This window comes from Schistocerca serialis, chromosome 6 (assembly GCF_023864345.2).
Source record: "Schistocerca serialis cubense isolate TAMUIC-IGC-003099 chromosome 6, iqSchSeri2.2, whole genome shotgun sequence".
Lineage (NCBI taxonomy): Eukaryota > Metazoa > Arthropoda > Insecta > Orthoptera > Acrididae > Schistocerca > Schistocerca serialis.
Window position 1 is genome coordinate 408472777 of NC_064643.1, and position 26636 is coordinate 408499412.

The 26636-nt window shown below is 42.8% G+C and overlaps 1 protein-coding gene across 2 annotated transcripts in view; it reads left to right on the forward strand.

The window, feature by feature from the left end:
* Positions 1–26636, forward strand: part of LOC126483873 (CUB and sushi domain-containing protein 1-like) — a 434289-nt gene that overhangs the window by 402347 nt on the left and 5306 nt on the right. The window contains exons 6-8 of one of the 2 annotated variants that reach the window (XM_050107116.1): positions 6209–6394; positions 11714–11812; positions 12596–12680. In XM_050107116.1, the coding sequence (XP_049963073.1) occupies positions 6209–6394; positions 11714–11812; positions 12596–12680 (370 nt within the window). The remainder of the gene's footprint in view (positions 1–6208; positions 6395–11713; positions 11813–12595; positions 12681–26636) is intronic. The other variant, XM_050107118.1, reaches the window with a different exon arrangement.

The window sequence follows — 26636 nt, forward strand, 5'->3', positions numbered from 1 at the left end:
CCTTGAATCGCTGGCAGCCGTTGAACCGACTTCAGAGATTATACATGGCAAAGGCTTTATTGATGTAGTACGAAATGAGAGTGGTAAGGCGGTCGAAAATGAGGAAGACGAAGAAGAAGATTAAAAGCAGAGAAGATGCTCCCAGTGCAGGTGAAATATTTAGTTATATTAACAAAGTTATTACGTGGATGGGGAGACAAACTACAACAAGCCATATTCATTTGTTACACCTTATGGACATACAACAATAAGCATAAAATAAAATACATGAATCGTTAATGCAAGCATATTAAAGACCAGTTGGATAAAAGAATCACAAGAAGACTTGCAGCAATTGAAAATTCCAGCGGAAGAAATTGAGAACAGAAATCCGTTCAGAAGTAAAATCAAAAACAAGAAACTTGAATAAGTCTCAACGAAAGACACAACAGAGAAACAATGGACAAATGAAAGGACGAAAAAACACAATAAAGAGGTTCTGGGAAGAAAAGAAAAGAAAAGAAAAGAAGAAAAGGCAGTAGAGCTGTGATTGGCTCAAGTTCACATGCTCTGCTAAAGGGGAATAAGGGATAATAATAATAATAATAATAATCAAACTGATGAAATAGCAGGCCAAAACAAGGTTACCGACTTTTTTAAAGCAGTAGGGAATGGACCTACAGTAGCTTCCAGACAGTGTTGGAAATAGTAGTGTATTTAGCTGTATATTTTATATACCGTAGTGGAGTTCAGTATTTTACGGTGGTGATACTGCTTGGACGTCATTTGAGAGTAGTTTATCCAAATGCTATATTTGATAAGATATTTTAAAATTTTTACATTTCATATCCTTTAAATTTAAATATTGTAGGATATTCAGTATAGGGTAACACAGCAGTGTATCCTTTTCCAAACTTTCCATACGTCATACGTCAATCCACAGCTCACTCTCGATGCACCACAGTCAACTTATAATTCAGAGGCAAAACATATCCCTGAACAACTAGGTTCTATCGGTCTTCAGCTGTACTTGTATATCTTCATTAGCTTGTGATATAGGCACGTAAACCTCTACAATGGTGGTTAGTATAGGCTTAGTTCGAAGCCTCAGAAGAATTACTTGGTCCTCGCTTTGCTCATAGTAGTTCATCTTTCGGCTTATGTCGATGCCAATATTTGTTATACCATCCATTGGTACTGCCTTTTTATTTATTTATTTATTCCCTCTCAAAATTTCTCTCCAGTACCAACCACGTCACAATGTCTTAACCGAAGTCCTACCATCCCGTCCCTTCTTTTTGTCAATGTTATCCATACATCCCTTTCCTCGGCGATTGCGCGAAGAACATCCAAGTTGCATTTCGTGTCAGTACACCTAATTTTCAGTATTCTTCTGTAGCACCATATCTCAAATGCTTCCACTGATTTCTCTTCCGCTTTCCCCACAGTCCATGTTTCACCGCCGTACAATGCTGTGCTCCAAATGTACATTCTCAGAAATTTCTTCCTCAAATTAAGGCTTATGTTTGATATTAGTAGATTTTTTAGGCCAGGAATGTCCTTTTCGCCAGTGTTAATTTGCTTCTTATGTCTTCCCTCCTCCGTCCGTCACGGATTATTTTGCAGCCTAGATAGCAGAATTCCTTAACTTCATCTAATTCGTGACCACCAATACTGATGTTACGTTTCTCGCTGTTCTCATTTCTGCTACTTCTCATTGCTGTAGTCTTTTTACCATTTACTCTCAACCCATATTCTGTACTCATTAGATTATACATTCCATCCAGCAGATCCTGTAATTCTTTTTCATTTTCGCTGAGTATAGCAATGTCATCAGCAAATCTTGTCATGATATCCCTTTTACCTTGAATTCTAATTCCATTCTTAAATCTCTCTTCTATTTCCGTCATTGGTTCTTCAATGTATACATTGAAGAGCAGGGGCGAAATACTACATCCCTGTATACACCCTTTTTAAACGTACCTCTTCGTTCTTGGTGTTCAACTCTTGTCGTTCCCTCTAGGTTGTTGTACATATTGTAAAATACCCGTCTTTCATTATTTTTCTGAGAATTTCGATCATCTTGCACCGTATTATATTGTGGAACGCTTTTTCCAGGTCGACAGATCCAATGAACGTGTCTTGATTTTTCTTTAGTCTTGTTTCCACTATCAACCGCAATGACAGAACTGTCTCTTTGGTGCCTTTACTTTCCCAGAAGCCAAACTGATCGTCATCTAACACATCTTCAGTTTTCTTTTCCATTCTTCTGCATATTAGTCACGTCAGCAACTTGTATGCATGAACTGTTCAGCTGATTGTGCGATAGTTCTCGCACTTGTCAGCTCTTTTAACCTTTGGAACTGTGTGCATGATGTTTTTCCGAAAGTCAGATGGTATATCGCCAGATTCTTACGTTATATACACCAACGTGAGTAGCCGTTTTGTTGCCACTTCCCCCAATGAGTTTAGAAATTCTGATGGAATGTTATCCATCCCTTCTGCCTTATTTGTCCTTAAGTCTTCCAAAGCTCTTTTAAATTCTAATTCGAATAGTGTGTCCCCTATCTCTTTTATACCGACTCCCGTTTCTTTTTCTGTCACGTCATCAGACAAGTCTTCCTTCTCGTACAGGCCTTCAGTGTGCTCTTTGCGCCTACCTGCTACTTGCTCTTCACTTGACAGTCGAATTCCCATTGCGCTCTTAATGTCACCAGCGTTGCTTCTAATTTCACCGAAGTTTGTTTTGACTTTTCTATATGTTGAGTTAGTCTCCCCGACAATCCTTTCTTTTTTCGATTTCTTCACATTTTTCATGCAGCCATTTCGTCTTAGCTTCCCTGCACTTCTGATTTATTTCATTCCTAAGTGACTTGCATTTCTATATTCCAAATTTCTTTGAACATTTTTGTGCTTCCTTCTTTCAGTCATCAACTGAAGTATTTCTGTTACCCACGATTTCTTTGCAGTTATCTTTTTTGTACCTATGATTTTCCTTCCAACTTCGGTGATTACCCTTTTTAGAGATGTCCTCTTCTCTTCAACTGAAACACACTGAACTATTCCTTATCGCAGCATCTGTAGTCTTAGAGAACTTCAAACATGTCTTTTCATTCACTCTGGTCTTCTCTTCACAGAAATCTTCCAGCATCTCCCGGCCTTTTCTAAGTACACACCCTCCTCTTGTGAACCTTGAAGAGAGTATTCGCTAATACTAGCTGAATTTATTGCAGAACTCAATTACTTTCTCCTCTCTCATACCAAGTACCAAGCCCATATTCTCCTTTATCCTTTTTTTCTGCTCCTTCCCCTACAACCGCATTCTACTCCCCCATGACTATTAGATTCCCATCTCCATTTACATACTGAATTATCCGTTCAATATCCTCATATACTTTCCCTATCTCTTCATCTTCGGCTTAGGACGTCGACATGTATACCTGAACCTTCGTTGTCGGTGTTGGTTTGCTGTCAATTCTGATAAGAACAACCCCATCGCTGAAATGTTCACTATAACTGACTCTCTGTCCTACTTTACCTGATACTCAGCTGACCAGGAATCCTTTTCTTCTTTCCACTTCACTTCACTGAGTCCTACTATATTAGATTGAGCCTTAGCAACTCCCTTTTTGGATTTCCAAGCTTCCCTACAACGTTCAAACATCTGACATTCCACACCCCGACTCGTAGAACGTAATCCTTTCGATGATTATTTAATTTTTTTCTCATAGTCACCTAAGCCTTGGCAGCCCCGCCGGAGATCCGTATAGGGGACTCGTCCGGAATCTTTTGCCGATGGAGAGATGATCATGACACTTTTTCAATTACAGGCCACATGTCCTGTGGATATACGTTATGTGTCTTTATTGCAGTGGTTTCCATTGCCTTCTACATCCTCATGCCACTGATCATTGCTGAATCCTGCGCATTAAGGGGCAGTTTCCTACGCCTGAACCTCTGTCCGCTCCCCCCCCCCCCCCCCCCCCCAATCCCAAACCATTTGACCATACGAGGGGTGTGAGAAAAGTAATGTGACTGTTTTCTTTTTATCTACCGAAGTCTGTTTTTTTTTCTTCAAACAACAATATCGTACCCTTCAAAGTAGTTACCTTCGGCACCTATAAACGGCGGAGTCGTTATTCCCAGTCTTGGTAGCACAGCTGAAAGGCTTCAACATTCTTTTGAATGTTGTCCAGAATCCCAAAATGACATTCTTTCAAGACTTTTTCAGTTTCGAGAAAAGGAGAAAGTCACAAGGACTCAGGTGAACAGGGGCTGTGGAATAAAAGGGATGCCTTTTGAGCTCAAAAATTCCGTGATTAAAGTAGCCGTGTGACGTGAGGTGATGTGACGTTGCAGCATCCACTTATCTGCAATGTCCGATGTAGATCTATCCACCATTTTCCTGAGCCTTTCAAGGACGTATTTGAATAGGACGTGGTTGACAGTTTGTCCTGGAGGAAGAAATTTCTTATGCATGATACCTCTACTGTCAACAAAGCAAATCATCATTGTTTTATCTTTGACTTGCCCATTCGAGCACAGGAGATGTCTGTGTGTGTGCCACCCCTCACTTCACCTAAAAAAAAAAAAAAAAAAAAAAAAGACAGGATTCATCACCTGTGACCACACGACTGAACCATTCGCAATCATTGGTAGTTCTCTCAATAAGATCAACGTACACGTTTCTTCGATTGTCTTTCAGCTCAGTTGTGAGGTTTTGCAGCACCATTTTGGCGCAAACCTTTCGCATGTGCAAAACTTCGGGAAAAATGCGATGTAAGGTGAAACTGTTTAAACTGGTTACCTAAAATCATTAGTGTCTCATCTCACAAGAGCACGCACATGTTCGATATTTTCTTCGGTTTTTGAAGTTGACGGTCTCTCTGAGCGAGGTTCATCTTCAACGTATTCTCAACCTTCCAAAAATGATTTGTGCCAGCGAAAAACTTGTGCTCTTGATAAGGAATATTCCTCATAGGTCTGTTTCAACTTTTCAAAAGTCATAATCGCGAAGTCCCCAAAGTCTAATATAAAACTCGATGACAAAACGTTGCTCTAAATTTTGCTGTTCCATTTTCGTAACACACGATAAAGACAGGGCTTCACTGATTTCGCTCTCAAAAATCACGAGGTGGGTGCACGGAGCTTAAACTGGAGCTATCTGGAAGGGATGAACATAACGGTCTACACAGCTGGAACAACACACAGCGCTGCCAGATCGCTCAGCAGTGTTATCAGTCTCATTACTTTCTCACCTAACTCGTATGTCTCTGACATTTTTCATTACAATCACAAACACCTGCGAAGTTCAATTTTAATCTGGTCACTTATCTTTTCGATTTCCCTCTAGCATACAGATTTGTAGCATTCCACGCTCGGAGTGCTTGAGCGTTAGCCTTATCTATCCTTTTCTTGGTTAATCCTCTCCAAAGTAGAAGCCGCATCGCTCCTACGGGGATCCGAGCGGGGGACTAATTTACAAGCGGGTTTGCGATGGAAGTAGTCAGTGTTTTCTAAAGACTGTGTATCCTGTGGATAAACTGCATGTCTGTAATACAGTGGCTTCCACTTTCTTCTGCACTTTCGTGTCGCTGTTCACAGCCTTTTGTTGCACTTTCACAAGGGAAAGAGGATGTCCTGCTCCTCCAGCTTCTTTGACTAGGTGGTTTCCAGGTGACTTCTTATAGCGTTAGTCTTCGGCTGTTATAGTAGAAATTATTTGTTACAACCTAAGCATTGGACGGGACCGAACACTGGAGTCATGATCTTTGAAGTAGTAATCAAAGACGCTATCCCTAGAGCACAGAAACTCTATTAAAAAGAAACATTTTACTCTTCTTGAAAATTATGTATCTGTCTGGTATAACATCCTTATCCAGTGGATGACATGATCGTCAGCCGTGTCAGATGCTCTCATATCTGAAACACTATGGAGAGACAAGAAACTGGCGCATTGTCTGCCAATCGGGAACTATACGCTCCAATCTCTGATTGGTTGCCAAAATGGAGGGCATGGAAATTTCTTCCACCGCCCTTACATGGGCAGACTACACAGACGTGTTTCAGTAACATCAGTTATGAAACAAATCCGATGGTCTATACTGAGAATACCAAGGTCGCTGTTTAGACACGGTTAACCAGTTGCTGCTTTCGTTCGGCCTGCGGCAGGTGGCTGCTGTAGCGGTCGCGCGAGTACGGCTGAGATGTGGCTGGTGTGGTGTTGCAGCGGTGGGCTGTGGAGATCCGCCGGCGGCGCCCTCTGACGGCTACCGCGCCTCGGCCAACGCGACGCATGCGCAGTACCTGTGCTTCGTGGGCCACGTATTCGCCGACACGCACCACCGCCACCTGATGCTCCGCTGCGACGCCCGCACCGGCTCTTGGGAGCCCGCGGCGCTGCCCGAGTGCGTCAGTAAGTCACCTCACACTCTCTTTTAGCTTAACCAGCTGAATTATGGAGGTCCCACACGACTGCATTGCTCACATTAAGCCTATATTGGTAATCTTTCTACAGAATATCTACCAGCCGGCCGCTGTGGCCGAGCGGTTCTAGGCACTTCAGTCCGGAACCGCGTGACCGCTACGGTAGCAGGTTCGAATCCTGCCTGGGGAAAGGATGTGTGTGATGTCCTAAGGTTAGTTAGGTTTAAGAAGTTCTAAGTTCTAGGGGGCTGATGACCTCAGATGTTAAGTCCCATAGTCCTCAGAGCCATTTGAACCAATATCTACCATGTTGACCTTTACGGAAGTAATAATATCTTTAGTTCTTCCAAATATTCGGTATTGTAGGGAGATATATAGTCTTTCCTGAACCCCACAAAAGAAGACGTGTTCCGTGACGGAGGGAAATGGGATGGCCGTGTCTGAAGAATGTAACGCCTTATTTCGTGCGACCTTATGTTTAAAAAATCTATCTTTTCCAAAGTTTCCTCTCCACCAAGAATCAGTACGATGAGAGTAAGAATCAGAAAACACCATGGTTACTTTAGAGCGCTGTAGGTTATGTAGACTGACGCAAAAATGTCCCAACACCACGTAGGACTTGTGCGAGATCAACGAAAGCTGGAAGGTCTGTTTCTACTTCTGAAAGATGGCGTCTATTCAAATTCCGCTCCACTAGCATAGGAATGCCGCTAGGAGAGTCACTATGGGGATGCAAATCAGGTTTGCTACAAATACGCGCTGTAACGGTCGTGAGCGTTGGTTACCTTTGACTTAGTCAGTTGATGTTAGTCAAGAATTCCTTTTAAGACGACAAAGACGCAGTTATCGTCAGCTAACTGAGTTTGATCGAGATCGTGAAATAGGGCTATGTGAAGCTGGATGTTCCTTACGCGATATTGTCACCGTACATGATTTCTGACAGCGGTAGACACGGAAAGGTACGATCGGAAGAAGACTGACCTTCGGATGGCCAGATGGCACTAAAGAGAAAGAAGGCCGTCGTGTTCGGCGTGCGGTTGTGGTGCAGCGTACTGCGTCTACGGCACCGGTTCGAACAGCAGTTGGCACCGCAGTGACACAACGAAATGTTAGAAATCGGTTACGTCAAGGACAACTCCGACTCACACGCTCTGCAGCGTGCATTCCACGGATCAATAACCAGCTCCTTTTGCGACCTCACTTGTGTCTAGTGAGAGTACATTTGAAGATAGAGTGGAAGTCTGTTGTGTTTCCTGACGAAAGCCGGCTCCGCATCGGTGCAAGTGATGGCCGTGTGTTGGTTAGGGGGAGGCCAGGTGAGGGCCTTTAACAGACCTGTCTGCAACGTAGACACACTGGACCTACACCTGGACTTATGCGGTGTGATTTCATATGACAGCAGGTACACTCTCATAATGACTACAAATTTGTACGTAAGTCCGGTGATTCGAACTGCTGTGCTGGCTTTCATGAACAGTATTCCAGCGGATGTTTTCAAACACGATAACGCTCGTCCACACACGATGATGTAACCCAATGTGCTCTACAGAGTGTGCCGGCCGTGTTGGCCAAGCGGTTCTAGGCGCTCAGTCCGGAACCGCGTGACTCCTATTGTCGCAGGTTCGAATTCTGCTTCGGGCATGAATGTGTGTGATGTCCTTAGGTTACTTAGGTTTAAGTAGTTCTAAGTTCTAGGGGACTGATGACCCATAGTACTCAGAGCCATTTGAACCATTTGTCTATGTTCAAATGGTTCAAATGGCTTTGAGCACTATGGGACTTAACATCTGAGGTCAACAGGACTGGTCTTGCGAGTGCCAAGTGTCATATCTCCATTAGCCACCACAGGGACCATATCTTAATATTTTTCAGCCTTGTGGTCTACTTCGGAGAGAAGAGTGCGCGATCGCTTATTGAAGTTGCGACTATCTGCAGGAAGAATGGTATAAGACATCTTTGAAAACCATACAGGATCTGTATGTATCCATTACTGGAAGCTGCTTTGAATGCCCACGATTTTCCAAAATCATACTTGACATGGTAATGTGCAAGACACAAATAAATTAATGACAGTAGCTCACAGTGACAGCTGATTAAATCAGAAAGGAAAGTTGGTAATTTATGCTGGAGCAAGATTAGAATCCGGGTTTCCTAGGATCTTACTAGGCAGATGCGTTGACCAATGGGCCATCCGGACACAGTAGTCATCGAAACTGCACAGTCTACTCTAGCACGCCTCCTGTTGGATTCAAAATCTCAATTATCCACACACTACTGATGTAGTGCCCCTTTTTTTTCCTTTATTGTATTTCAATTCCCCCGCCCCCAGAAGGGGGGGAGGGGGCTAGCAGCAGCGTGAAACGCCGCTCTGCAGCCTACAGTTAAAGTTAAAAAACATAATGATCACATATAACAATAAAAAGAGGTGATAAAACGGTGACTGTTTAAAACTGGTTCAAGACGAAAAAGTTGTGAAGAAAATGTAAAAAACAAAGGGATCAGTGATACAGATTAAAAACACTTAGGAAACAGACAGGCACAATCAAAAAACAAGGCGACATCAGGTTTGTACTCGCAACGCTTTAAAAAGGGGACGCACAGCACTGAACATTCACGGAAAACACTGCACTATAGAGGACGAAGGCATATGGGTATGGGGGAGGGGGGAGGACCTGGACAGATGAGGGGGAGGGGGGAATGGGGGAGGAGACGTAATGCAAAAAAAGAGGGGGAGCAGATGGACGGACAGAGCACAGGAAAGGGGGGGGGAGCAGGGCAGGCGCGAGGAAGGAGTGGGGAAGACAGTGGAGGGGAAAGAAAAAGGACTCGGGAAGAGAGAATGGAGTTTAGGAGTGGGTAGATGGAGAAAAAACAGGACGGATAGGGGGGGGGGGTGAGGGAGCCCGGGAAAAAGAGATAGAAGGAAGGAGGGAGGGATGAGGATCATAGTTGATAGGAGGGATAAATGGAGGGAGAGAGGGCATCATCCGGGAGGGGGAGTAGTGCTCCTTGTCTGTTATCATCATTACTCGCTGCATTTCCCCGATTTCCATAAGAGTACGAGTGTGGTGTGAATCCGCCCCAAAGTGATCACCTGGTCAGCGTCGCCTTAATTATACAGGGTGATTATAATTAAAGTTAAACATTCAAACCACTGTAGAATGGCGCCAAATTGCAACGGAATATTATTGGGGAATGGGGAAAACGTATGGCAGAAGAAAGATAAATAGTTACAAAATGTAGCAATAGATGGCGCTTAAGCATCATAATTTAATATTGGTCAACTACAAATAACAAATGAATCATACAACAATGCCTAAGGTATACGTTTGACACTAAACAAACTGTACTACTCAGTGTGCATGGGTGTACAGGTGTGATACTGGTAGTTACGAAAGGTCACCCACCACAGCAAGATCATATCACATCGGATGGAAAAAATCGGTTTTTAATTGTCTGAAGACAAAAACCGCATAAAAAGCATAACTCACATCGTTTTTTAATAAAAAACCGCATAAAAAGCATCAATCAAAATCATATCGGATTATTAATTTCCGTGTGTCTGGCGCAAAACATGTTCACCGCTTCCTGCAACAAGTTGAAATCGAGAAACAGCATGTTCCACAACTGATCGAAGTGTTTCAGGGGTCACATTCAGAACGTGTTGTGCGATGCTTGCCTTCAATAGCAGCTAAGTCTGCAATACTGAACACAACATTTTTCAGATAGCTCCACAGCCGCCAGAGGTCACACGGATTAAGACCAGGTGATCGGGACGGCCAAGCTGTAGGGAAATGGCAACTGATAATTCTAGCATTTCCGAAATGGCGCGTCAGCAGCTGCTTAACTGGATTTGCAATGTGCGGAGTTGCGCCATCTTTCATAAAAATGATTCCACCCACACATCCACGCTGTTGGAGAGCTGGCATGACGTGGTTGTGCAAAAGACAGTTATAGCACTTACCAGTGTCGGGACAGGTAACAGGACCGGAAGCACCTGTCTCTTCGAAAAAAATATGGCCCTATGATAAATATGCCGTAAACCAACAACACACAGTGACATTTTTAGTGTGAAGTGGTACTGATTGATTTGAGTGTGGATTTTCCACAGTTCTGTGCATTGACATATCCTGTCATATGGAAGTGGACTTCGTCTATCCATAAAGTCTTCCCCGGCCAATCATTGTCCACTTCCATGCGAGCAAGAAATTCTAAAGCGAAGGCCTCTCTTGCTGGCAGGTCAACAGGGAGCAACTCGTGCACATGGGTAATTTGAATGAATAGCAAAGAAGGATTTTTCGTAGGATTTTACGCACCGTGCTCAGGGGTATGTCCAATTTTCGGCCAATTCTCCGTGCACTACACGTTTGCACACCACCATTCGTCTCCTCCTGCATTGCTGTGGCCACCGCTTCCACCGACGTGGAATCAATTCATTTCCCCCCTCTACCAGGATGCACACCAAAAGAACCCGTCTTTTCGAATTTCCGAGTCATTTTCTCCAGACGCACGGCAGTCATCGGACCAACGCCTTTTTTCAAACCCTTTTTTCAAATTTCTGTAGAGCAACGTGTGCGCAGTCATCGTTGTTGTAATACAGCTTTACAAGCAGAGCGCGATCCTGCATTGAGACAGTAATGGCGAACGTCGCAGGCGTGAAAGGAGAAAAAGCCGTGTTCGCGGCGGGTTTATACCAACTTCAAAGGGTCGTGCGCATGGCAGATGTTTTCATTTACGTATTCTGACACTTACTTATCAATTTTCACGCTATTTTTTTTCTTCTACCACACGTTTTCCCCCTTGTCTGATAATATTCCGTTGCAATTTGTCGTCATTCTGAATAGTGGTGTTATTTCTACAGCGTTTTGAAAGTTTAATTATAATCACCCTGTATATTGATGGTTGTTCTTTCGCCAATGTCCGAAGGAACCGGCACCACACATTTGTAATGCTTGTGTTTCCATACTTTTGTCCACCGTTGTCTTTCGCGTCAACAAATCAGCCTTAATCAAAGCCTCATTAGAAGCAATAAAAATAAATGTAAAAACATCTGTCACAAGATGTGACTGAGAAATTTAAGATAACTTACCGTACATTTCAACCAAACACTAAAAATTACACTAGTCATTGCCATATTTTCTCATATGGTCACTGCTGTGTATCACAGTATCAATCGATCGAGTTCTTCGATGTTACCACCCATGTGTAACTGACCTTGAAACAGTGATAACAGAGGACATACTGATGCTTCCGGAACGTACGACTGGAAGCTATAAACAAGATTAAAATCGGATTTTCTTTGTTCCAGACTCGACGGACTCGTGGACGGCATTGAGGTTGAATTCAGCGGAGGACAACAGTACACTGGAAGCGTCTTCAGTCCCAAAAGAGTCTGATCTCATGATAGGTAAGTGCATCACTCATGTCGTAACCGCTATTAGTATCGTAGTATAAAGCTTGCTGTAAGAGCAGAGTGCAATGAATGACCTAGTGACGAAGAGCCTCGTATATGTTTCATCCATTCTACATAATTTATGGTACTACAGAACGAAAAATAAAAACTTTATAAAAATCTGCGATATGCATTGCTTAGTTCGGCCTCAACAACTTCAGAACAACACAGCTAAAATATGGAATGCAAATGAAATCAACTCCATAATACTGAGCGAGATGAGCGTATACCGCGGTTCTTAAAGGGCAGAGATCTTCCGAGTACCTTCTACTAGCTACGTAACAGCTCGGAGATCTTAAGCCTGTGGGTCTATTTGAGAAGTAGAAAAGTTTGTTACATATAGAAAGAAAGCTAGAACAGGCACAAACGTAATCGTAGCTTAGTAGTTTCATCACTGTTCAAAGTTTCGAGAACCGAACTTTAGCAGGTAGAAACAGTCTGCAGAGGTTGAAGCAACAAATAGATAGGGACATCATTGATGTAAAAGCATTTTACTTCCCACTTACACCTACACTTTGTCTGCTCATGAATAATTCGTTTTTAACAAAGTTAAAAATTACGCCATTACAGATTGCACGAACTCTCTATCTCTTGAGCAAGTTACCAGAAATTTGAGAAAAAGTACTGAATAATAAGTGCAAGAGGAATGTCTTATCAAAACGAAATTTAGTAACTTCCATAGATATCCTGTCTTGTGAATTAGTTTACTGGTGCCACAAACGGACTTGTTTGTTGCAGATGTACTCCTGCCGACGATGATCATTTGCGTCCTGCTGCTGGGAAATGGAGTCATCATTTTCGTTATTTTATATCTAAGAAAGCGGTAAGTGGAAGTACCTAATAATAATATCACTTCGCAGGATGTGACATAGTCGCGAATGAAACAGTGATCCAGAAAGAGTAGAAGAAATTTCTTTTATTTCCGTAATCACAAAACTTTTAGTCCTGGGAGTACCTGTTTCGGTCAGTGATGGCGATCTTCAGATATGTCATAAAACACGTCCCAATAAGAAGAAGGCATAGTGTTATGAACAGTAACGCTCTTGGCAGGATGACTCTGATAGCATTGCAGTATAGCTTACACCATATTTTAAATATGTCGATGATGCTAGCTTACACTGATCTCCCAGAACATTATCAGCACCGACCTACTATCGATATTACGCGTACAGGCGACAGCGTTGTCACCTGGCGAGGAATGATTGCTAATCAGACACACGCACGGTGCTTGCAGTATCGGTGAGAGAGCTGTTCGTATGTAGAACAGGAAAGGCGTGTGATCTATCTGAGTCTGACCGAGCCTAGACTGTGATGACCCGAATGCTCGGCACTAGCATTTCGGAAACTGCACGACTTGCCATGTGCTCGAGGAGTGCTGTGGTAAGTGTCAGCAACACGGGGTGAGACCTCGTCCAGACGTCATAGGGTTGGGCAGCCACCCCTCATTACAGTTGTCGGACGTCGTAGGCTGCGCAACCTGGTAAAAGAGGACTGGCGGTGAACTGCGGTGGAACTCACATCAGACTTCAACGCTGGGCAGAGTACAGGTGTATCTAAACGCACAGCGCACAGAACACTCCTAACGATGGGTCTCTGCAGCCGACGACCCATGCATGTGCCACTGTTAACTTTCCGACATCGGCAACTACGACTGGAATGGGCACTTGACCATCGGCACTGGACGTTGACGCAGTGGCAGAGCGTTGCATAGTCTGATGAATCCCGATATCTTCTTCATCAAGCCTATAGGTGGGCGCGAATCAGTCGTCTTCCAGGCGAACAGTTCCTTGACGCCTGTTCTGTGGGATGGAGAAAAGCTGGCTGCAGCTCCATTATGCTCTGAGAATCATTCACATGGGCATCCATGGGTCCAGAGGATCTCGTGCAAGGCACTTTGACGGCCGAGGAGTATAATACAATGGTTGCAGACCACGTCTACCCCTTCATGACGATCGTGTTTCCCGATAGCAATGGCATGTTTCAACAAGATAACGTGCCACTTTACAAGGCCAGGAGCGTGATGGAGCGGTTCGAGAAACAAAGTGGCGAGTTCCTATTGATGTGCTGGTCCCCAACTCGCCAGATCTGGACCAGACCGATCACATCTGGGATAAGATTGAACGTGGCATCAGAGCCCATCGCCCTTCCCCTCCGAATTTAACGGGAACAAGGTGACTTGTGTGTGCAGATGTGGTACCAATTCCCTTCAGCGACCTACGAAGGCCTTATTGCTTCCATGCCACGATGCGTCGCCGGTGTTATCCGTGCCGAAAGTGAATGTACCATCTGTTAGGTAGATGGTCGTAATGTTCTGGCTAATCAGCGTATTTTGTACGTATTTTTGACGATGCCACTATGGCTTCAGTATATAAGGACATGTTTTATAACAGATCTGAAAACGCTCATCGCTGACCGAAACCGGTAGACTAAGCACCAAAACGTTTTGCGATCATAGACGAAAATAAAATGTTCGGTCGTTCATATTCTTAGAGACGTCTGAAGTAGTTACTGAAAAAAATAAACCTGTCGTTATTCTTATTGTTGTAATATTTAAGACGAAAACAAGGAATTTCATTTTTTTAATTTCTTTCACCCTTGTTGACGAGTGTTAAAGCTTTTGTGGTCTTCAGTTCGAAGATTGATTTGATGCTTCAATCCGCGTTAGTCTACCCTGCACAAACCTCTTCATCTGTGCATAAGTACTGCAACTTAATGTTTGCAGTCAAGTCTTGGCCTACCTCTACAATTTATACAATCTTTTCCACCATTCCCGGCACTCCCACATCACACACTTCACTTCTGTTCCAAATAGACGTTTTCGTGTTGTCTCAGGATATCAACTGATTGCTTCTCTCAGTCAAGACTTGCCATAACCGTTTTTTCTCCCCAATTTAGTACTTCTTCACGAGTTATCTGATCCCCCACGTAATCTCCACCATTATTCTACAGCACAACATTTCAAAAGATTCTAGCCTATTCTCTGCCTACTTTCCAGGTTCCACTAACATATAAAACTATATAAAAATTAAATTTCTTTTCGATATTAACAAATTTATATTTGCATTAATAATTGTCTTGCTATCGTTACAGCTAGTAGAAAAGAAATGAGTCGTTACAGCTAGTAGAATAGAAAAGAGCAGTGATCATTACTAAATTTGTTTTGAACAGTGCAGTACTTCAACGAACACAGTTGTTTTTGATAAGGAGCAGAGGGAATTTGAACTCATGTTGTTGTTGTTGTGGTCTTCAGTCCTGAGACTGGTTTGATGCAGCTCTCCATGCTACTCTATCCTGTGCAAGCTTCTTCATCTCCCAGTACCTACTGCAACCTACATCCTTCTGAATCTGCTTAGTGTATTCATCTCTTGGTCTCCCTCTACGATTTTTACCCTCCACGCTGCCTCCAATGCTAAATTGGTGATCCCTTGATGCCTCAGAACATGTCCTACCAACCGATCCCTTCTTCTGGTCAAGCTGTGCCACGAACTTCTCTTCTCCCCAATCCTATTCAATACTTCCTCATTAGTTATGTGATCTACCCATCTAATCTTCAGCATTCTTCTGTAGTACCACATTTCGAAAGCTTCTATTCTCTTCTTGTCCAAACTATTTATCGTCCATGTTTCACTTGCATACATGGCTACACTCCATACAAATACTTTCAGAAACGACTTCCTGACACTTAAATCTATACTCGATGTTAACAAATTTCTCTTCTTCAGAAACACTTTCCTTGCCATTGCCAGTCTACATTTTATATCCTCTCTACTTCGACCATCATCAGTTATTTTGCTCCCCAAATAGCAAAACTCCTTTACTACTTTAAGTGTCTCATTTCCTAATCTAATTCCCTCATCATCACCCGATTTAATTCGACTACATTCCATTATCCTCGTTTTGCTTTTGTTAATGTTCATCTTATATCCTCCTTTCAAGACGCTATCCATTCCATTCAACTGCTCTTCCAAGTCCTCTGCTGTCTCTGACAGAATTACAATGTCATCGGCGAACCTTAAAGTTTTTATTTCTTCTCCATGGATTTTAATACCTATTCCGAATTTTTCTTTTGTTTCCTTTACTGCTTGCTGAATATACAGATTGAATAACATCGGGGAGAGGCTACAACCCTGTCTTACTCCCTTCCCAACAACTGCTTCCCTTTCATGCCCCTCAACTCTTATAACTGCCATCTGGTTTCTGTACAAATTGTAAATAGCCTTTCGCTCCCTGTATTTTATCCCTGCCACCTTTAGAATTTGAAAGAGAGTATTCCAGTCAACATTGTAAAAATATTTCTCTAAGTCTACAAATGCCTTTCCTTAATCTTTCTTCTAAGATAAGTCGTAAGGTCAGTATCGCCTCACGTGTTCCAGTATTTCTACGGAATCCAAACTGATCTTCCCCAAGGTCGGCTTCTGCCAGTTTTTCCATTCGTCTGTAAAGAATTCGTGTTAGTATTTTGCAGCTGTGGCTTATTAAACTGATTGTTCGGTAATTTTCGCATCTGTCAACACCTGCCTCTTTGCGATTGGGATTACTATATTCTTCTTGAAGTCTGAGGGTATTACGCCTGTCTCATACATCTTGCTCACCAGATGGTAGAGTTTTGTCAGGACTGGCTCTCCCAAGGCCGTCAGTAGTTCCAATGGAATGTTGTCTACTCCGGGGGCCTTGTTTCGACTCAGGTCTTTCAGTGCTCTGTCAAACTCTTCACGCAGTATCATATCTCCCATTTCATCTTCATCTACATCCTCTTCCATTTCCGTAATATTGTCCTCAAGTACATCGCCGTTGTATAGACCCTCTATATACTCCTTCCACCTTTCTACTTTCCCTTCTTTGCTTAGAACTGGGTTTCCATCTGAGTTCTTGTTGTTCATACAAGTGGTTCTCTTATCTCCAAAGACCTCTTTAATTTTCCTGTAGGCAGTATCTATCTTACCCCTAGTGAGATAAGCCTCTACATCTTTACATTTGTCCTCTAGCCATCCCTGCTTAGCCATTTTGCACTTCCTGTCGATCTCATTTTTGAGACGTTTGTATTCCTTTTTGCCTGCTTCATTTACTGCATTTTTATATTTTCTCCTTTCACCAATTTAATTCAATATTTCTTCTGTTACCCAAGGATTTCTACTAGCCCTCGTTTTTTTACCTACTTGATCCTCTGCTGCCTTCACTACTTCATCCCTCAAAGCTACCCATTCTTCTTCTACTGTATTTCTTTCCCCCATTCCTGTCAATAGTTCCCTTATGCTCTCCCTGAAACTCTGTACAACCTCTGGTTCTTTCAGTTTATCCAGGTCCCATCTCCATAAGTTCCTACCTTTTTGCAGTTTCTTCAGTTTTAATCTACAGGTCATAACCAATAGATTGTGGTCAGAGTCCACTTCTGCCCCTGAAAATGTCTTACAATTTAAAACCTGGTTCCTAAATCTCTGTCTTACCACTATATAATCTATCTGATACCTTTTAGTATCTCCAGGGTTCTTCCATGTATACCACCTTCTTTCATGATTCTTAAACCAAGTGTTAGCTATGATTAAGGTGTGCTCTGTGCAAAATTCTACCAGGCGGCTTCCTCTTTCATTTCTTAGCCCCAATCCATATTCACCTACTACGTTTCCTTCTCTCCCTTTTCCTACTCTCGAATTCCAGTCACCCATATTCACCTACTACGTTTCCTTCTCTCCCTTTTCCTACTCTCGAATTCCAGTCACCCATGACTATTAAATTTTCGTCACCCTTCACTATCTGAATAATTTCTTTTATTTCATCATACATTTCTTCAATTTCTTCGTCATCTGCAGAGCTAGTTGGCATATAAACTTGTACTACTGTAGTAGGTGTGGGCTTCGCATCTATCTTGGCCACAATAATGCGTTCACTATGCTGTTTGTAGTAGCTTACCCGCATTCCTATTTTCCTATTCATTATTAAACCTACTCCTGCATTACCCCTATTTGATTTTGTGTTTATAACCCTGTAGTCACCTGACCAGAAGTCTTGTTCCTCCTGCCACCGAACTTCACTAATTCCCACTATATCTAACTTTAACCAATCCATTTCCCTTTTTAAATTTTCTAACCTACCTGCCCGATTACGTGATCTGACATTCCATGCTCCGATCCGTAGAACGTCAGTTTTCTTTCTCCTGATAACGACATCCTCTTGAGTAGTCCCCGCCCGGAGAACCGAATGGGGGACTATTTTACCTCCGGAATATTTTACCCAAGAGGACGCCATCATCATTTATCCATACAGTAAAGCTGCATGCCCTCGGGAAAAATTACTGCCGTAGTTTCCCCTTGCTTTCAGCCGTTCGCACTACCAGCACAGCAAGGCCGTTTTGGTTATTGTTACAAGGCCAGATCAGTCAATCATCCAGACTGTTGCCCTTGCAACTACTGAAAAGGCTGCTGCCCCTTTTCAGGAACCACACGTTTGTCTGGCCTCTCAACAGATACCCCTCCGTTGTGGTTGCACCTACGGTACGGCTATCTGTATCGCTGAGGCACGCAAGCCTCCCCACCAACGGCAAGGTCCATGGTTCATGGGGGGGTTTGAACTCATTTTGTTGTCTAAATCATTAGTGAAGGAGGACTAAATAATTTGGAGCAAAATTTGTAAAGAAATCAGCTTTGATCTCGTTGAAGGAACCATCCTGACATTCATTTGAAATGACTAAGGAAATCCGTAGCAAATCAAAATCTGGATGGTCAGGTGGGAATTTTAAATCCACATTTCCGGAATGCTGATTAAGCTTCTTTAAGTACTGATCCACCTCACACGCGATTGCTTTCAGAGGTGGCATAAGTTTGAAACGAATTCGGAGCTCTTTTTATGCCATTTGTAGTTGAGCATCACATGTTAGTCCAGACGCGATTCTCTATGATCACAACAAATTCTATAGTTATTTGGTTATCACTGCATTACACGTGTCGAGTTTTCGCCCAAGTGTGTTACTTCACTATATCTTGACTAGTCAGATATGCTACAGTTATATCAAGGCTCTTTTTGCCTCTGGTGGATTTTTATCCCTTTGCTTCATGCGTAGCAATTTTTTTGTAGAAGTACATTAAAACTATCAAGTAAGCTGAAGTTTAACATTATTCATAAATAAACCATCTTCTGACTTAAAATAACGTCTTCTCTATGTTTATTTAAGATGATACTGGAAGTAATGAAAACGATAAACTTACTTTACAAATATATTAAAATCATACTCTAGTAAAATAATTTTCTTCTAAGCGTAACATTGCTCGTCCATCTTCATTGATCACCTGGCTTTAACGATCAGGTGCCTAAAGGTTTGAGCCTCTGTTAATCTCTCAACGTAGAGACGAAAACAAATATGATAAATATCCGCAAGGTGCTTTTGCAGTGGTCAGCCTGCTCCGGCTGGCTGGCAACGACAGAGTTACGGAGAGAAAAACCTGGCTCTTCTTTTCCATCTGTAGGTATCTTCAGGTGTGTTCAAACTAATTATCAGATTTCCGAAAGTTTAGCTCTAGTGCGAATTCAGCAGTGAAATGAGGTCAGAGGAGATATTATTTTACCTCTGAAGTGAAGAGGATAAAAAGTCTTCATACCGATTACTACAGTTCGTTGTTTGAGTATTGGAAGGGCTTACTCCGCAAAAATGGTAGTTGTCAGAGAGTTTTGGCACCATTTCCTGTTATATTTATGTTCTTTATGCACTGCCGCTGCGTCGTGAGATATATTATACAGTTCTTTGCTAAGAAGATTGGTGTGGTGCAACTTGACCGAAAAACCAATTGCAACTGCTATTTGTTGGTTTGGGTGCATTGTGTGGACCTGTTTGGTTTTGTGCGTTATGTCTAGCGTTGCTTTGGAAATGCAAACTGCTTCTTCGTCCAGCTTCGAATTTCGCTTTGATTTCTGTGGATGAACGCATGTGTAAGCGTACCTGCCAAGTGTCATTACATACAATGCGACGTTGATCGAAACTTCATTTTGTACTGCTTTTCTCCTGCTGTTATCGTTTCGTTTACAATCTCATACCGTAATGAGCTTATTCTGGTTGCTGGTATCGTTATGTCGATATTTTTCCTGATTTTTGTCTAGTTATTGTGCGGATTTTTATGGTCTATAGGTTTCTGTTCGTGAGCCGTAGTAAGAGCATAGCTAAGTTTGACCTTAATGAAGATGCATTATCTGGGTTAATTTGCTTGAATATAGCTCAGCTCTAAATACAATTTTCTTACACAGATTACTTCAAGATTTACTTGTGCTATGATTGTCGGCACATCCTGGCCTTGAGATTATAAACAAGTAACAAGTTTTTCGGTATCGTATTTTGGTTACGTTTTGATATTCTAAGCCGAAACAAGGCCCCGGGAGTAGACAACATTTCATTAGAACTACTGATAGCCTTGGGAGAGCCAGCCCTGACAAAACTCTACCATCTGGTGAGCAAGTGTTCGAGACAGGCGAAATACACTCAGACTTCAAGAAGAATATAATAATTCCAGTCCCAATGTGAAAATTACCGAACTATCCGTTTAATAAGTCACGGCTGTAAAATACTAACACTAATTCTTTACAGACGAATGGAAAAACTGGTAGAAGCCGACCTCGGGGAAGATCAGTTTGCATTCCGTAGAAATGTTAGAACACGTGAGGCAATACTGACCCTACGACTTATCTTAGAAAATAGAATAAGGAAAGGCATTTGTAGACTTAGAGAAATATTTTTACAATGTTGACTGGAATACTCTCTTTCAAGTTCTGAAGGTGTCAGGGGTAAAATACAGGGAGCGAAAGGCTATTTGCAATTTGTACAGAAACCAGATGGCAGTTATAAGAGTCGAGGGACATGAAAGGGAATCAGTGGTTGGGAAGGGAGTGAGACATGGTTGTAGCCTCTCCCCAATGTTATTCAATCTGTATATTCAGCAAGCAGTAAAGGAAACAAAAGAAAAATTCGGAGTAGAATTAAAATCCATGGACAAGAAATAAGAACCTCGAGGTTCGCCGATGACACTTTTATTTTGTCAGAGACAGCAAAGGACCTGGAGGAGCAGTTGAACGGAATGGGCAGTGTCTTGAAAGGAGGATATAAGATGAACACCAACAAAAGCTAAATGAGGATAATGGAATGTAGTCGAATTAAATCGGGTGATGCTGAGGGTATTAGATTAGGAAATGAGACGCTTAAAGTAGTAAAGGAGTTTTGCTATTTGGGGAGCTAAATAACTGATGATGGTCGAAGTAGAGAGGATATAAAATGTAGACTGGCAATGGCAAGGAAAGCGTTTCTGACGAAGAGAAATTTTTTAACATCAAGTATAGATTTAAGTGTCAGGAAGTCGTTTCTGAAAGTATTTGTATGGTGTGTGGCCATGTTTGGAAGTGAAACATGCAAGATAAATAGTTTGGACAAGAAGATAATAGAAGATTTCGAAATGTGGTGCTATAGAAGAATGCTGAAGATTAGATTGGTAGATCACATAACTAGTGAGGAGGTATTGAATAGAACTACGGAGAGGAGAAACTTGTGGCACACCTTGATTAGAAGAAGGGATCGGTTGGTAGGACATGTTCTGAGGCATCAAGGGATCACCAATTTAGTAGTGGAGGGCAGCGAGGGGGGTAAAAATCGTAGAGGGAGACCAAGAGAAGAATGCACTAAGCAGATTCAGAAGGATTTAGGTTGCAGTAGGTACTGGGAGATGAAAAAGCTTGCATAGGATAGAGTATCATGGAGAGCTGTATCAAACCAGTCTCTGGACTGAAGACTACAACAACAACAATGTTCTTCCGATCAACAGTGCACTGCAGTATACGTCCTTCAGCCCTGTTGCACTTTGTCGTTGTAGTAACTCCATTATTTTGAAGAGTACTTTAAAAATATTCCCCCTCCACATGTGCCAACTGGCACAAGACAACATCCATTTTGCATTGCCACATGACTTTTTTTTAGAATATATACAAAGCGTAATGGATATAAGTGCAGATATTTCTATTGGTGACTGTGGACGGTGTACTGGACAACATGAAATCAGTATTTGCATTTGCAGACTAATAGTTACAGCTGTTACAACTCTCGTTGGGTAATACCTCAAAGTACATGTGGCAAGAGAAAGGCATTAATGCTTATTTTATCCTGTGCATCAGGTCAGGTGTTGAAGTGTAGATGCGTGAAGCAAAAATATTAGTCTATACTGACAGCCATAGTCCACTTAGTGGTGCAGTTACGATCATGGAGAAAAAACATCAGGTCGTAAGGTTTGTGACGGTCCTACGCGAAGACTTTGACGCAGAGAAAAATAACTAACCCACTAATGTGTGTACAACTTAAGGTACCATATACTGGTATAAAAATATCTACACTTATCCCCGTAACAACCCATACAATCCTTAGCCGTTACCTGCGGCTGCGGTTGCATATCAGAAGTTTTGTTATGATGAGTGATGTTGAGTACGTAGCCTATTGTCAACGTGCAATAACTTCAGCCGCCCTTACATTTCTGCCTGTCTGGGTCAACATAGCTTGTGATTTGTGCAACATATTACCGCTATGTAGCACCAGAGCATCATCGTTGCTGCACCACACTCAGTGAGGCACGCACCATCGACCGCCATCGTACAGCAGAGGCAGCCTTATGGACTATCATCAGCTTCAATGGGCTGAGAATTGAACTGGGATCCGTCTAGGCATTGGTCTGCTTCGCATCTACCATCATCAGGTACTACCAGCCACATATCGAGGACTGGGGCTCAACCCTGGACGCCATCATTTCTGTACCCTGCCATTACTTGGACACACTCCGCTCACAGCGTCGTCATATCAGTCTGTAGCATCAGCACTTGACGCAGCTGTGGCGTTGGCTAGGAATGTTTACCATCCAATGTCGCTCTGCTCCCAGGGAGCACTGAGATGTGACGGACGTAAATGACTGTACGACAGTGCATCGCCGCCAAGAACCGTGAGTTAGACGCCCATACCCCACCTGCTGGGCATGGGAACAGAATCTCCGTCTTAGGCCGAACGTAATAAATAAATCAGGTGCTTCCAAGAGTGGATTTACCTTTGTCTATCCACTAGGGAGCCCGCACGGCTAGCCGGGTGGTCTAACGCACTGCTTCCTGAGCGCGAAGGCGTGCCGGTCCCCGGCACGAATGCGCCCGGAGTATTAGTGTCGAGGTCCGGTGTGCCGGCCAGCCTATGGATGGTTTTTAAGGCGGTTTTCCATCTGCCTCGGCGAATGCGGGCTGGTTCCCCTTATTCCGCCTGAGTTACACTATGTCGGCGATTGCTGCGCAAACACTGTCTCCACGTACGCGTACACCATCATTACTCTATCACGCCAACGTTGGGGTTACACTCGTCTGGTATGAGACGTTAACGTGGGGTGGCTGGGGGCCGAATCGCACAATAACCCTGGGTTCGCTCTGGGGTGGTGGTGGGGTGAGTGGACTGCTTTAGCCTGTTGTGGGGTTGTGTACCACTGCGGGCTATGGCGGGGACGAAGCCTCTCCATCGTTTCTAGGCCCCCAGTTCAATACATACATACATCCACTAGGGAACCTGGAGGCGTTACAGTGCGCCACAGTGCAATGTAGACGTCAGCATCTGGGGGCTGGAACTGTACCTGACTGTGTGGTAAGTTCATAGATAACCCCATCACGTCCTCCAGGTGCTGCCTGAAGGAACTGTATTCAGAACACTCTCCTAGAAAATGAGTCCACGCACATAAGAAGAAACATGGGAGGGACCAGTTCCACGGTTTTCACGTTTTCCTAATCTCAATCCTTTGGATTTTTTGAATGAGACACCTTAAACCATCGTTTTATGCAGCAGAAAACGGGATGCAGGAACACTTTGTGGACGTGTTATGGAATCGAGTATTTGAAAGGATGTGACAGTCCGTCATACTTGTAATGCATCCTTGTGTCGAAGTAAGAGATTTTTCGCACTCTTGCTACAAAAGAGACACGACGCAAAAGTCAGATTTTCCGTTAATCAAGAAAAACGTTTTTGGCCGTAATGCAATATTATCAAAACAAACAAATTTGTCGGCACGGACGAGAATGGATATAATACAAGGATGAAATGGTATTTTAGTTTCTTCTAGCATTAATCCTCCCAAAAAAATGGAAATGAGAGTTTGGCGTCATTGGCCGGGAGGCCCCTTACGGGGCAGGTCCGGCCGCCTTGGTGCAGGTCTTATTACATTCGACGCCATATTGGGCGATCTGCGCCCCGGATGGGGATGAAATGATGATGAAGAAAGAACTGCCGTTTGTTTAATTATGTCACTTTTAGTGTCTTCATCAGACATATAGCTGCTGATTACTTAGAATTCTGATACTTTTGTAGAATAAAACATACACTTATATTAGTTTTCATGTTCAGTTTGTGCTTACTAAAAATCTCTTATTTCTGATCCAGTCACACACTGTGTAGGGTCGATTTTGACTAATAGCTTTTTGGTGTCCGTTGCTGCAAACACATTACATTTCTGGAAATTATATATATTTAACAAAACCTTTCACAAACTCGGAAGTATAAGTCAAATTAGCATAGCAAAGTTTGACCCTGCAATGATTGAATCATACTGAAAAGTTCAAATATGCAACAAATATGGGGAACGTATTTATAACAGGCAGTTTAACTGATGCACCACATTACAGATCTCTTTAAAACGCGCAGTTTTTGGTCTGATTCATTGCACTGAAGTGTCGTGAAATGTGATGTCGCTGAACAAAACCGATACCTCTCTTCCAAGTTAAATTGCGTAATTACTGTGTGAAAAGGAATTTTCGGTGCTGAAATTAGCAAGCTTTTGAGAAACATGAAGGGAAAAATTCTTTTACACTACACTAAAGGTCTCTAAGAAATCAGTTTGAGAGCAATTTGTTGTGAAAAGATGGAGGATAATGTGACGACAGCGACTGAAACTGTTACCATGATGGAATATTTTGAAAGTAGAGTATTTTCTTTTGATGTTACATCTAGAGGGGATTAGGCGGGAAATCCACTGCTATTCTCGATTATAAGGGAATCTCATCCTTGAGAAAAAAGTTAGATTTCAGTGTTGAGTTACTATCAGTTGCCAGTAACCAATAACGACACTGAAGGAAAAATAATGAATGTAGAGTAATAAAATTTTCGGAATACATTTGTTTAGATAAGATATTCAAGTGATTAACACTGCATGGCGATATTAGCCATTGCACATGTGAAATTGTGGTACATTAATAACCAGCGTAAACGTCAGAATGTTCACAATACAAGCATGCAAACGTGCATGCATTGTGTTGTACTGGTTTCGATTGTTAGTCTGTGGGTTGGAGTTCCATGCCTGTTGCAAATTGGTCAGTTAATGCTGTTTGTTCATGACATAGGATTGTCGTCCAAAGATGTCCCATATATGCTCAATTGCTCAACTGGAGACAGGTCTGGTGATGGAACAGGCCAAGGCAAAATATCGACACTCGACGGAGCATGTTGAATACAACAGCGTTATGTGGGCGAGCGTTATCCTGTTGGAAAACTCTCGCTGGAGTGCTGTTCATGAATGGTAGCACAATAGGTTGACTCACCAAACTGACGTATAAATCTGCATTGAGTGCTGCTGTTCTCATACAAAATCACAACCCAGACTCTAGCTCCAGGTGTATATCCAGGGTGTCTAGCACACAAACAGCTTGTTTTCAGGCCCCCAACTGACCTCCTTCTAACCAAGAAAGGGCCATCGCTTTCAGTGAGGCAGAACCAGCTGCCATCAGGCAACACAGCAGCGTCCAATGAGCTCTCGCTTGGCACTGCTGAAGTCGCAAACGGCGATGGTTGGGTCAATGTAATGCACGCTACAGGGCTCCGTTTCTGTGCTGTCCTCGAAATAACCAATTTATGACAGTTCTTTGTGTCACTGAGGTGCCAACTACTCCTCAGATTGCTGTTACAGACGCAGAACGATGTGCCAGAGCCATACGCCGAACACGATGGCCTTTTCGGTAGTACCACGTGGCCAACCGGAGCACGGTCTTATTGCGACCGTACAGTCTTGTGACCACTGCTCCCAGTGGCTACGTTCCTGCCAGTCCCTCTGGAATCTCACAGAAGGAACGTCCACCTTCTCTTAGTTCTATTACACGACCTGGATCACAATCGGTGAGAGGTTGGTAATGCCGCCTTTGTCGCCTTAAAAGCACTCTTGAATAACATCAGCTCACCACGTCCAGTCTGAAAGGTACTAACGCTCACGACTGTTACAGCCTGTATTTAAAGCATACCTGATTTGCAACCTCGTAGTGCCGCTACTAACGCCAGGCTTATGCGCCTGGAGCGAAATGGGAATAGACATCTTTCAGATGCAGAAACACACCTACCAACTTTAGATTATGTCGCATAGCTCCTTCTTGGTGGTCCGATTTCTTTTCCGTCAGTGTACACTGGAAAGTCTAAAACGCCAATTTTTGCGAATTTCACAAAACCCGCCATTTTCTCGTTATGTCTCTAAAAATCACGATTTCACGTTATTTTTCGGTTTACTGTTTACACGAAAATTACTGTCCTTAGCAATATATGACATACGAGTACAGCAAGCTTATCTAGAACCATTTGTAGTGGAATCTCATAATTATTTAGCAATTAACTAACATGATCTGGATCATCTGCCTCCATCCCCCTCCCCCCCCCCCCCGCCACCCCCCAGTTCCCTGTTCCCCATTTCCTGGGTACGGTCTTGTTATTGTGCATACAGTTCTTCTAATTTTTCTTTTCGACGTTTTTAAAATTCCATGCAGCATT